Here is a 13,968-nt window from a genome sequence, read left to right on the forward strand (position 1 = left end):
GTGTGTGTGTGTGTGTGTGTGTGTGTGTGTGTGTGTGTGTGTGTGTGTGTGTGTGTGTGTGTGGTATTCTGCACACCTTCCTTCATTTAACTGAAGCTGCTCTGCTTTGTGTGTGAGGCAGTTTTAAGCTGCATAAACCTGATCAATATTTATGTGCCTTGATAAACTCACATAATCTGTGACGCGTAAACTAATAAAAGATGGGACCTGGCTAGTGTGACTCAGACTGTTTGTGTTTGGTGATTATTCTGAAAATGGAGTCAATCTAGCTAATGAGGAATGAGAAGTATTTTGATCCCTGCTTCTAATCTTTTTTGCTCTAAGTACCTGCTGGACACAATCATTAGTGAGCTGCAACAATTATCTTACATACATTAGAGGCAGTGAGTCACGCAGCCGATTAACCACATGCTGCAATGAACGCTAACTCTGATGTCTTATTGGTCTTTCATTACAGGTGACTAAAGCAGTTCAAAAATGACTCTGCAGAATTAACCTTAAATGTAATAATCCAATAAACTGCTTTTGATTTTTGTGAGGAGGAGGAGAAAAGTCCTTAAAATGTACATACTGTAAACTTACAGATTTCATTTTTTAGTCTGTAAGGCCCAGATCCTCAAAGGTATTTAGGCACCTAATGCCCATTGATTTCAGTGGGACTTAACCACCCAATTGTCTTTGAGGGAGGATCTTGGCTCAACTACTCTTACAATGCACTCTTTTATCCTTTTATATAAATGTTTTTATTGAAGTTTAAAAACAATAATACAAACTATACGTAAAAATAAAAAAAAACTCTATAGAAACATTCTCTTTACCAAAACACAGTCCTGGATTTTTCCACCATTCCTCCCCCGATCCCAGCTTTCCCAACAATGCCTCCATTGTAATTTTGCAGCACCTCTCATTTGTATGCTATCTAATAACTCTCATTTGTGTTTTCCTTTATATTCAATAGAGAGTCACTTTTCCCCCATTTCAGTGCTTCAGTTTTGCCACTTAGGCCATGTCTACACTACAGCAGCACAGCTATGGCGCTGCAGTTGTGCCATTGTAGCACCATAGTGTGGACACTTCTTATGTTGACGGGAGGGGGTTTTCTTTCAATGTAGTAAATCCATCTTTCCGCGAAGCAGTAGCTAGGTCAGTGGAAGAATTCTTCCATCGACTTAGCTGTGTCTACACTGGAGTTAGGTTGACTAACTATGGTGCTCAGGGCACGACATTTTTCACAGCCTAGAGTGACATAGCTAGGTCCATCTAATTTTTAAGTGTAGACCAGTCCTAAGTCTTATGAATAAGATTCTTCTGTGAAACACAACTGTCACATCAAACTATTAGTCTCTTAAAAGTAGGACCCACTGTCTGAAGGTCAGTCTCTTTGTCACAACCAAAGAGAAGACTGTTCAATTTTATAAAAGACTTTGAAGTCCTTCCTGTATGCTGATTCAGCCAGTAACCAATGACTCTATCCTATTTCTATAACACTGGACCAATATTTACTAGTATTCAGACATTGCCAAATAATGTGTCACACCACCAGAACACATGATTGGTCTGTGGAGCTCTGTTTGAACAAGTGTGCTGAAGTCCAGTGTATCCTCCGTAGGATTTTAAACTCACATGCCTATCTCTCTTTGAGAAATTGAAATGTGCAAATAGGACAGTGGAATCCAAGTAATATTGCCTTAAAAATTTGAGAGTAGGTGAGAGAAGGATGCGCATTTTAACATTGAAAGAGGTATTTGCATATGGCTCAGGCATTCTTGGGAGTCAGGGAGGCAAATAACCTGAAATTACATTTGATTATTTCTCAAGTTTAAAGCCATTTTGCAAGAGCACAGAACTAATTCTCCAGTTAATTCCCAACACTGCCTTAATATTAATTGTATTAAAAATAATCATTACAGATGGAGGAACGGTGGCAAAACATTGATCACATTTACGTGCCCTTTCCAAAACATCCTTAGTATCATTTAATTAAGGGTTTAGTCAGTCTTTCATTGGTGCAATGAGGCAGGATTGGATTGGAAAAGGTGCAGTTTCTGGAGCTACTAAATATAATCCGGGCGGGAAGTGATTCAGAAGATCCAAGAAAGGGAGCCAAATGGGAAAGGCCAGTATAATATAGTTCTATATTTGGAAACACTCAGTCACCTTTGATTTTATGAGCTTCTAATCTTTGTTTTAAATCTTGGCCTTTTCTCTTCCCATGGTCAGATTTTGATCACTCAGTATCAGTTAAATGATTTGCCCAAACCCAATGTAAATGACTCAATAAAAATCAAACACACACATACACACACACACACAACACCTTTCCTAGTCCATCCTATCTGACAAAAGCCTGAGAAAATCGATATGCCCTGAAGGTTAAAAATATTACACAGCATGTTTTCCCTAATTTACAGAACTATTCTAAATACCGTAAGCTAGTTTTAAGTAGGGGTTAATGTCGCTAGTTAAATGTAATAGGAAGCCAATATGTACTATAGTACGGACAAATAAGACACCTTTTTGTTATTATAAGGGTGTAATATTACTCCTGGGGGAAGTCTGCGCCAAAAAAACTAAAATTCTGCACCAAAATGTTTTGCGCACAATGTTTTAAAATTCTGCATATTTTATTTGTCAAAATAACACAATATAATCACTCCAGTTTCAGTTATTTTAGTAATTTATTTCAAAATACCTGTCAACAAGTATGTCAACAATACAAACAATAGCGAAAAAGATTCCCCCTGAAGTAGAGAGTTAAAGAAACCCCTACAACAACCCAGTTCCAGTTGTGGGGTGGTGGAAGGGAGGGGGCTGTGTGGGGCCCCCAGAGCCCAGACCCCTGCACTCCCATCCCACCAGAGCCCCACTGTGGGGCAGCCCCCAGACACCAGCCCCCACCCCACAGAGCTGAGCCGCAGGGCAGACCCAGACACCAGCCTTCCCCCCAGAGCCTTTACTTTCCCCAACTTCTTTACTGTCCCGCCAGGGGATATGGTGTGGTGCAGCCCTGCCCTTCCTTGCCCTTTGCCAGAGCTGGGTCTCTCAGGACCTCTCCCATCCCTGGGAGAATGAGGATCAAATGAGAATGCAGCCTCCAGCCCCGCCAGGCTCCGCGCTCCATTCACTGCGAAATGGGCTTTGCAGAGTCCAGCGGCCCCTAGTGGCGGCCAGAAATTCTATGGGGGAAACAGGGAATTCTGTGAAATTCTGCATTGTGCAGTGATGCAGAATTCCCCCAGGAGTAATTTAATATGAATAGACTTAGTGGCATTTTTTGGATTGGTATTTGTCAACTGTGAACTGAAAACAAAGACATTAAAGGTGACTTTTTATATATGTTGGTTAGAGAAGGGAATAGGTATCAGCATTTCTATTTGCTGATCGGCAATATTATACTTTTATGCCACCTGCATCAAAGGGGAACAAAGGTTTGCTACTACACAGCAAAAATCCCGTATACCTGCAAATTTGCTGATGGTCTTGAGAGGCCTTCTGTAATGATTAAAGTAGAGTTAGATCAGAGAGGAGGCTAATCAGTTTTGGTAAGTATCATCACAGGTGTCAGTATCATGGCTTTGCATCAGTGTGTAGTGAACAGATATAGGAAGGAGAAAGAGAATGAGGATATGAGAAGAAATGTCCTCAAGAAGGCCCAGGGCTTAAGAAACAAAAATGTCTGCAGCATGTGCAGCTGGCTCTGACTGCACATCCTTAGCGCTCCCTGTCCCAATTTTGACCAGGACGGAGAATCTGTATTGTTTTCATTCATTTTAACATCAGAGTTTTCCATAGAGATACTAGAAATTTCCAATGCAACTTCCTATATTTTAGAAGATATAAAAGACCTTTTGGAAAGGGAGATATTATGTAAAGGGAAATTGATTTAGGTGAGGTCTGATCTTCCTCCGGAGGGATGGGAGAGCTGGCCGACAGACAGCCCTGCCTTAGAGGAAAAGAATATAAGGTGCTTTCCTCTCAAGTGCTGCTGCTGCTCCAGTCCCTGGCAGGAAAGGCCAGAACCTGTAGAAACTCTCCAACCAGGCATCTGCTTCTCCCACTTCACTCTCCCCTGCTTGATGAGTTTTCCTTTGGGCAGAGAGGAGAGGCGCCTATAGGGGGCAGTGCTCCCCCAAGTCATGGAGAGGAGGGGGAGCTCACCTGCTTTAAGCAGAGAAAGGGGAGCAGTGTCCTTTCTTATTTTAACCCCTGGTCCTCTGATTCCTCACTGGCTCCTCACCTCTCTGTTCTTCCTCTGACTCCATAGTAGCTTGACTCATGAAGCACCCATACTGATGAGCATTCCCTTACCAGTTGCTGGACCTGGAGTCCTCCATTATTTGCTTTAGGAAGTGAGTTATTTGCTGAAGGAGCATGAATATTGCCTGCCTTGGAAAGTACTCGGGAATGCGCAGTCCCAAATGGGCTTAACGGGAGATCCCTATTCCCAAAGTCTCTTGAAGCGTTCTAGCCCATTAGTGACTAGCTTTAGATTCCCAGTAATGTTTTGAGACATGTTTGTGAGCATTTCTCACTCACTTTTGGAATGTCTGGAAGAAGTTTGCTCTTCTTTATGTTCATGCATGCACATGTGTATCTTCTACACGATTCATTCCTGTGTTATTCCAGTTAATGGTGCTGCAACTCCATTGAAATCAGTGAAGTTAATCCAATGTGAATCAGGCCCACAATATAATGTCCCTGAGCCCTACAAAATTAAATCTCCTTGTTTGTTGTAGCATAAGAGTCGTGGAGGGAGCAGGAGAAAGAGAGATACAGCCTGTGACTCTGTTCCCTGTAGTCCAGAAGTAAAGGGTTGGGAAGGTAGGGAACTGGTAGGGCAGCACAGGATACCAAAGAGCCATGTAATAATTGAAATGGAAAAAGAGAAAAGAAAAAATGTTTCAGTTGCTTCCTCTGTGCTTGTAGAACCCACTGGGGAATGTGCGTTCCAGATCCCCCGCTGTGCTATGGTCCATATGAGTCGATACAGCCCCCAGCTACAGAACTGTTGCTCTTTAACTCAAGTTCTAGGATTTTTTTTTCTCTGGTTCAGTCCTTGGTGTGTCACGTCTGTGTGTGCAGTTGCTGCTCTCCACTCCCCTAACATCCCATAACAGACCCTGGGCTGAAACATAGTTACAGGGCCTTGCCTCAAGAGTAGTTTGTCGGGGGGGGAGGGGTTGTGTGATGGGGAGAAGTTTGTGGGTTTAAGGTGGACCCTTTACTACTACTTAATGTAGCTTATTTGTGGTTGAATGGCTTTATATTATGTCCATGATGTTTAGTTGAGGGTGACTAAGTACAGCTATATACTGCAAAATGAGCCAGAGAGAAGAGAAATCAAGTGGCATTTCTGTCTGTTAATTTTAGTCAGGCTTGTGTGCTGACTAGTGGAAAGTATGAGGCTTCTAGAGAAGCTTAATCACTGAACCAGGATTTATAGCACTGCAGAGTGAATTGAGATCAATTTATCTAGCTGCTGGATAGCAAACTGGGACCAATAAATAGCCTGGTGTAGAAAGCAGAAATTATTGGACATCATCATTGCTCTTTACCAGACTTGCACTGCAATCAGTGCAGTAGTAAGAGGTAGTCATTATTGGCTGTCCAATAAGTTACACTGTTCCAAGGTTACACTGAGGTTGGCTGCTTTAGAGAAAAAAGTGTGATGTGTTTAATGATGGCTGGATTGACATCCCTGGGGATTGATCACGCTCTGTGTATTCACAGAACAAGTGTGGCGCAGATAGCTATGGCACAGGTAGCAGAAACACAAGCTTCTTCATGTTGCCTTGACAGTGTGCCTCAAACCTGATCTCCCAGAACCATGTATCTACAGTCATACCTCCCAGCTCTACCCCTACTTACCAAGGACCTAGGTTCCCTTTCCTGAACTACGCCCCAGTCCTGCAAATACATAATCACATGAATAACTTTACGTGAGTAGAGTTGTGAAGGCACTTAAGTGTTTGCAGGATTGGTGCTTTAGGCCAAGAATTTCTAAATTAAGTGCCTAAAATTGGACTCCTACGTCCATATGTAGGTGCTTGAATAAGTGACCTGATTTTCAAAAGCACTGAACTCCCAGTAAAGACACTACATTTCCAAGCTGAAGGTGCACAAAGAGCCACAGGTAAATGTTTTTTGGGCTTTCTTTTTTTATCTTGGAAGGAATAGAAGGAAATGGCCTATTAAAGAACTCCCCAGCTAGTAGATTGTAGCCCACCCAGTGAGAGACACTGCACAGTGAGAAGGAGCAAAGGCAGTATCTTTGACATCTTCCCCAAGAAATGAACCTTGATATGGTGAGGATTCAAGTTTGGGTTCACCAACACTGACTGCCCTGGAAAAATCCCCAGTGCAATATTAGGGTACATCTACACTGCAATAAAAACCCCTCAGCACAGTCTCAGAGCCTAGGTCATTTGACTCTGGCTTGGGCTGCGGGGCCAAAAATTGCAGTGTAGATGTTCAAGCATGGGTTGGAACCTGGGTTCTGAGGCCCACCTCGCCTTGGGGTCTCAGAGCTTATGTCTACACTTCAATTTTTAGCCCTGCAGTCCGAGCTCGAGTCAGCTGACCTGGATGAGCCGCAGCCATAGCGCGGGTCTTTTATTGCAATGCAGACATAGCCTTAGTGGAAATAGTGAGGTGCTGTAGAAAAGACTAGAAAACTGTGGTGTGTTTTAATTCTATAATAAAGAAGCTTCATGTTGGTCCTGGGCTGCTGAATAGGACTATTGCAGCCCTATAAATCAATCGGATGAAGGAAACTGATCCCTCTCTTCATGTAAACACCCTTTTGGTCTAACTGAGTACATTCAGTTTTAAATAAGAACACATGGCAGGTCGGAGGAATTCTAATGGGCTTTAGTATAGCAGGGAACCAGAATAGCATTGTAGAAGAGAGTATGCAATAACAGAGGGACCAATAGTGAGAATGGCAATTGTAATGACAGTTTGGCTCATCATCTCTCACTTTCAGCCATGGAAGGTCAAATTATCTACTGAACTCTACAAATAGTGTTTTTACAAATGAACCAGTAAATAGGTAGAATCAGCAGCCACCTTAACTATTCGTGTTGCTTCTGATCAGAAATTAAATGCTTTATGAAGGTTACAAGCAGCTAGAGAAATAATGAAAGTAATTTGCACATTAAGCATCTTGTGCTGCATTATTTGCCAGGGAAAGGCAAAATCATAGTTTGCATTATTGGCAGTATGGCTCTGAGTCTGATCTTTTTACTGAACCACTTCGTTTGTCTGCCTGATCGCACTGAACTTCTAGTGAACTTATGTACAGGAATTCCTCCATATGAACTGTCTCACGTTCGTCCTGTGCAAGCTTAGAATGTTAGTGATTGGTCACTCGGTGGTGGGGGAGGGGGTAACTGGATAGGGAACCTTTAACTAGCCACTAAGCATGGAGTTCAAATCCAGCCCAGATATATAGTGACACAGTTATTACTGTACTATGACAACTGCCTAGTGGCCTAGATGCAAGTTGATGGCTCTCAATCCATCACCCAGTGGATGCACATCATTGGAAAAAAATCACTATCTAATTATTGCCCTGGATGACAGTCACCTCTGAGAGGCCAAGAGTTCAGTGGAGATGGAGTTCACATTGCCTGTCCAGAGAGGTGGCTTCTCCAATATTAAGATGTATTCATGGTGCCGGGTGGGGAGGGTCGTACTGCCATTGCCAGTGCTGTACTTGTTCTGTGAATAAATAAAGAACCAGGGTGTCAGTACCAACTTCTTTCACCACCTTGGAATACACAAGCACATTTTAAAAATTAAATAAATAAATCGAATTAGGGACAGAAAATAAGAAAAACAAGAGGCAGTGGGTCTGCACTGGTTTAAAAGCATTTTTTATTGAAATGCATTCTTTGCTCAATGCTTATTTGCTCAGCTATGAGCTTTCCGACAAGTAGATTGAAAGGTTCTCTAATTTCAGCAGTGCCTTTTCCTTAAGTATCTCTCTCTACTAGAATATTATTGTACAGCATACTCAGTAAATCATAGTAGATATCCAGATTCCTCCTACTCTTACAGCAGCAGTGCATTAGAGCTATATGTTTTCTCTGATGTACTCCTTTGTTGGAAGCATATTAGTGTCTGAACTGTCTTTATCAGGATACTAGCCCTCTCTGTACTGATAGCAATAGACCTGGCAGACCTAAAAAGCATTGCCTGGAACTGTTTTATACTTCACTATACCTGGTCATTATGAAATTTGGAGAGGTATGAAAGCTTGAAATACATGAAAGTGAAGACAGGTATATTTAGGGTTTAGAACAGGGGTTCTCAAACTGGGGGTCGCGAGGTTATTACCTCAGGGTCGCAAGCTGTCAGCGTCCACCCCAAACCCCGCTTTGTTTCCAGCATTTATAATGGTGTTAAATATATTTAAAAAGTGTTTTTAATTTATTAGGGGGGGTCGCACTCAGAGGCTTGCTATGTGAAAGGGGTCACCAGTACAAAAGTTTGAGAACCACTGGTTGAGAACATGACAATTCTTAGTGGAAGGCATGGAAATGTAGTGAAAAGGGCTTGATTTAACCTTGTGTCATGCCAGCTTCTGTTACAGGAGTGCTTTATATCTGGATATATATATACACCGCTACCTCGATATAATGCTGTCCTCAGGAGCCAAAAAATCTTACTGCGTTATAGGTGAAACCGCGTTATATCAAACTTGCTTTGATGCACCGGAGTGCGCAGCCCCACCCCACCCTCCCCCGGAGCACTGCTTTACCGCGTTATATCCGAATTCGTGTTATATCGGGTCGCGTTATATCGAGGTAGCGGTGTATACACATAGTTAATAAATGAGATGCCAGTCAGGAATATGCAGCATAGTTCCAGGGGTTTGTAGGACAATAAAACTTCTGGTTGTACACTGCAGATGGCTTCCTCTGGCAGACTTATGCATCAGTTCCTAGCATGGCCTCAGAAGTAAATCAGTTTTTAAGCCTTAAATACACTGTTGTGGCTGTCCAGAATCATTGAGTCATTTCAGCAGTGGCTGTGAGCAACATTCCCTGCTGTGATGCAAATACATGGGTATACTGGTGAAAAGTGGAGCTTCCTCAGGGTCACATGGACAATCTGTTAAGTGGCTGGCTGTAAGACTGGAAAGAAAGCATGGTAATCGGAGTGGCAATATCAGCATAATGCAAAACGCTGGTGGTGGAGAATGTTCTTGTTCTGCCAGGAGACCTGCAGTCAATTTATTGCAATCCCTGAGTAGACACACATTTCTGCTAGGTGGCATGTCTGAAGCTACTGATTTATTGCGTACTCTGGCTAGCCTTCAGTCCATGGAGCCTTGACTGTACGTTATACCTGATGTCTACTGGTGAAGCCCCATGAGCAGGAAAAAGTGCAAACAGTGCTTTTGACTTCTCCAGTGACCCTGCTGGTACAGTGGGTGCAAAGTTTGCACCTGCTACCCAAACAGGTTTGAATTGAGTCCAAAATGTGAAATGGCCAGCACTCTTTATAAGTAATATATTTAAAAAGTACTTATGGTTCCTTCGGAGGTGAGTTTGGTATAAAATGGGTTTTTGGACTTGAAGTTTGCAAAAAAAGGAGGGGGAAACGATACTTGATTCCTCACTGTTATGCTCATTTTTTCACTTGTAAAGACACCGGAAACCACAGAGCCTTATCTGCACCAGAGCTCCTACCAGTTTGATTAGAAATGCAGCTGAACTGAGGGTACTATGCATGGGATTTTTTCCCTAAAATTCTTTAGTATAGAGAGGCCCTGGAGTGGCCAAGATTTCTACTTCTCTACAGGTAGGATAATGCCCCGACATTAGGGTTGCCAACTTTCTAATTGTATAAAACCGAACACCCTTGCCCTGACCCTTCCCTGAGGCACTGCCCCTGCTCTGCCCCTTCTCCGAGGCCCCGACCCACTCATTCCATTCCCCCTCCCTCTGTCGCTTGCTCTTCCCCACCCTTCACTCACTTGTTTATTTTCACCAGGCTGGGGCAGGGGTTGGGATGCAGGAGGGGGTGAGGGCTCAGGCTGGGGGTGCAGGCTCTGGGGTGGGGCCAGAAATGAGGGGTTCAGGGTGCAGCAGGGGGCTCCGGACTGGGGCAGGGGGTTGGGGTGTTGGAGGGGGTGTGGGCTCTGGCTGGGGATGCGGGCTTGGGTGGGGCCAGGAATGAGGGGTTTGGGGTGCAGGAGGGATTCAGGGCTGGGACAGGGGGTCAGGTGCTAGAGGGGGCGCAGGCTGGGGCTGAGGGGTTTGGCATGCGGGAGGGGGCTCCGGGTTGGGGCAGGGGGTTGGGGTGCGGGCTCTGACTGGGGTCTGGGCTCTGGGGTGGGGCTGGGGGTTGGGGTGCAGGAGGGGGTTCCGATCTAGGGCAAGGGATTGGGGTGGGGAAATACAGAAAGACCTGGATTTTAACACACTGTTCCAGCCCCATTTCCTGCTAGACTGATGTTGAGCTAAGTTGCCTGGTCATTGTGGATGAGTCCAAATCATGCTAAATTATTTTCAAAACCACAGTCAAGATTACAAAACTGAAATACATACAGACTAAGGGCTCCCTGCTCCCACTGGAGTTGAGGATGATCACTCAGTACCACATGGGATCTGGCCCTAAACTAGCTTCCTCCTAGCATCAAGTATAGTGGGATTTTTAATGTTTAACATGGCTTTACCTTCCACTGACCAGCCAACTGTGTTCAGAACCAGTTTAAGGGGAATTGTGGTAAACTGACCTAAAAGGCACTTGTTTAGTTTATAATCTCTTCTCTCATGAAAGATCAAACAGGGCCAAATCCTCTTGTGGTGTAAATCAGCATAGCTCCTTTAAGTCGATGCCCATTTACATTAGAGCTTGACCATAGCCTTTGCTTAATTGTCTGGATGAAAAATGAGAGTGTGTTTCCTGTGAACCTTCAGTTAATCCCCTGGATTTTGTGCATATCAGGCTCAGAGTGGAAAAAAAAGTCAGTAAACATACAATAGGAATTAGAATGGGATAGGAATTTGTACTAAAAAGGCACATGTACAAAGAACTGTAGCAATGGTTTGACCACTGAATGCAGCAAACGGATAGGGAGGTAATTTCCATATAATGTATTCCATCCTGATTAAGATGATGATGCCAGTGTAGATCTGGGACCTCAGTGCATGCCTTCACCTAGTGATGACTTCACATCTTTTATTTGCCTTATAGGGCAAATACTGCTTGTCTTACTTACAGTCCCATTGAAGTCATTGGCATAGGGTGAGCAAGATTTAGCCCTTTGTGGGCCATCAATGATAGGTTAAATAAAGAAGAGTTTTGTGTAATGGTGAGGGAATAAGGCTTTGAATAGAAAAGGGGTAAATCATATACACCGGACCCTCGCTAGAACGCGGGATTTGGGATCCACACGCGGTACCGCGTTATAGCGGGGACCACGTTAAAATGAATTGTAATTAAATTTGGGATCCATGGCCACGACTGCATTATATGTGAATTCATGCTATATAGACGCACGTTCTAGCGAGGGTCCGGTGTACTTCTTTCCGGGCAGTTTTCTCTGTGTGTGTGTGTGTGTGTGTGTGTAACTTGTTCCCCCCCCCCTTAATGTCTTGAGCCCAGTTCTGTTTTAAATATTGTAACTTTTGTATAGTGTCCCAAATATCCAGTGATGGATACCATGGAAATTGGTAAATTGTTGATATCGAAGGAACAAAACTGGTTAAAGAGCAACTGCAGAGATGTAAATATTTGGATAGAAAAATGACCGTTCTGTTAAATACTTCTTCAGTATTTGTTTTCAAAAGATCTTTCAGTGTTGTTTTAAACTGGTCAAATGGGATGACCAGTGTGACTACTCTTATATGGCGAATTTGAATATGTTTACTAATTTAGGAACCAAAAAGTCTATGTAGGACAGCTATATCAGATCAAACAAAGCGCGTAACAGTGCCTGTCCCATGATTTATTGTAAGACTCCTGCATGCTGCATCATGCAACAGGCATTTTAAACCTTCTGAAAGAAAAAAAGAAAAAGAGCAAGATTTCAATCCTAGTATAACTAGTGCTTTGGAAATGTTTACCATTAAATGATTCATTTTTTATGTTTCTCTCTTACAGCATCAAGCTCTTGGCAGTGCAGGAGCTGTTCGATAGAGATGCTTTGGAAAAGGTATTTTTTTAACCTTTTATACAACAACAATAAAATGTATTCAAGCTCAAATCTTTTAATGTCAGCAGGGTTTCCAAACTTCATGTGAAATCAAACAGCATAAAACATAAGCAAGTAGGACTTCTTTTCAGCTTCACAATACATAGAGTCAGAGGGACAACATTTGTTCTGGACTGATTGTATTCTCTAGAGGCTTTTGTATGTTATAGCAGGATTTGAAAAGAAATCTCTCTCTCTAATCTGTTTGTAGGAGCATTTCCAAAGCAACTTTCCTAGTAGCTAGGTGAAGAACATGGTTTGCAAAAAGAGTGAGGAATGTCCAAAGAGGTCAGGAAGACCCTAATTCTGTGCTACATCCCTTTGGAGCCTGAGGGGCCTGGCCAGGGCAAAAGTGGCTTTATGCAGAGGGAGGAGCACTGATGTAGAGAGGGCTCCAACAATTTGGCTACTCAGAACAAGTCTACAAAACATGTGTTTAAGACAATGGCAGTTGCTGGCATCCAGTCTACACTAGTGATCCCAGCAGTGAAGCTGTTCTGGTGGCAATGAAGGAAAATTTGTAGCATAAATTTCCTATTGAGACAAGGCCAAGAATGTACCACAAACAGGCCACTTGAGATCTGAATGAGCAGATTTAAGGAGCCATATACACCAGAGCCAGGCTTTTCATGTAAATCATAAAAATCATGTATTTATAATCACTCCAGCTTCAGATCTTTCAAAAATACTAATCTATTCCATGGAGAACCAGACATCCTATTTGTTGTCCACTCAATTTGAAGCTGCTATAGCCTGCCCTGCATTCATTTCATATGATCAATATTCTAGAAATACTAGGAGATATAGAATGAACATGTGTAGAGAACTACCTCAGTCCTGAACAACAGGAACAACCCTTGGTATTGCGTGCAGAGGGCCAGCACAAGTTGTGTCTGTGTCGTGAGCTTTGTTTTTGCACAGGGTGAGTTTCACAAAGGGCCTTAACCACACCTCTTTAAGTCAATGGGAGTCATTTCATTGGCTTCAGTAGACTAAGAGCAAGATTTTTGGCTAAGGGCATCAACTATCTGATCCTTCTTTCTTTTTATACACACACCCACCCATTTTTTATATATATAACAAATAAGCATATGATGTTGTTGTTGTTGTTGTTTCTGGTGGTGGATCTACTAGGGTCCTTCTTTGAGGGTCATTGGACTTTTAATTCCACATGTCTTTGGCAGACCTCTGTTTACCTTTTGGCAAAATGCCTCCTTAAACAAGACCTTGCAAGAAAGGGTGACCTCAGTGTGGTGTGGCTGCCGGACAGACCATTGTTTGTAGCTTTGCAGGAAACTCTTCATAAAAGCTCGACATAAGAAAAATGATGTTTCTAAATTGAGCTCTGTGACTATTTTATATCTGCTTTGATACTATGCCAGGCTTAAAGAATTAAAAAGGCCAATTTATCCCCCTGGAAAATAACAGTGTTGTGTTATATACGTACAGGAACATTTTGCACTCCCCATCCTTCTTTTTTTAATTTTTTTTTTTAAGCACACGTCACTAGAACAGTGATCTCTGTGCTATCTACTTAGAGTTCCTCTGTGGAATATGCAACTCATGTTGTCTTTTAAATCGCTATTTAATCCTATAGTGTTGTAGAAATAAAACAAAATACTAAATATCTTTTACTAATCCGTACACCTTAGATTTCTTGTATCTAAAGGTGCTTGGATGGTGTTTTTTTTTTAAGCTAGCTGAGTTTTTAACAAAGGTGTTTTTCCTTTAATACATTTTCTGGCCTTTGTCACATCATC

At 42.6% G+C, this 13,968-nt stretch overlaps 1 protein-coding gene across 1 annotated transcript in view; it reads left to right on the forward strand.

The window, feature by feature from the left end:
• Window positions 1–13,968, forward strand: part of LOC113409522 (endonuclease/exonuclease/phosphatase family domain-containing protein 1-like) — an 87,945-nt gene that overhangs the window by 38,845 nt on the left and 35,132 nt on the right. The window contains exon 2 of the mRNA XM_026663540.2: window positions 12,118–12,169. Coding sequence (XP_026519325.1) covers window positions 12,118–12,169 — 52 coding nt within the window. The remainder of the gene's footprint in view (window positions 1–12,117; window positions 12,170–13,968) is intronic.

The sequence above is a fragment of the Terrapene carolina genome, unplaced genomic scaffold (assembly GCF_002925995.2).
Source record: "Terrapene carolina triunguis isolate 2854851 unplaced genomic scaffold, T_m_triunguis-2.0 Scaffold33723, whole genome shotgun sequence".
Classification (NCBI taxonomy): Eukaryota; Metazoa; Chordata; order Testudines; family Emydidae; genus Terrapene; species Terrapene triunguis.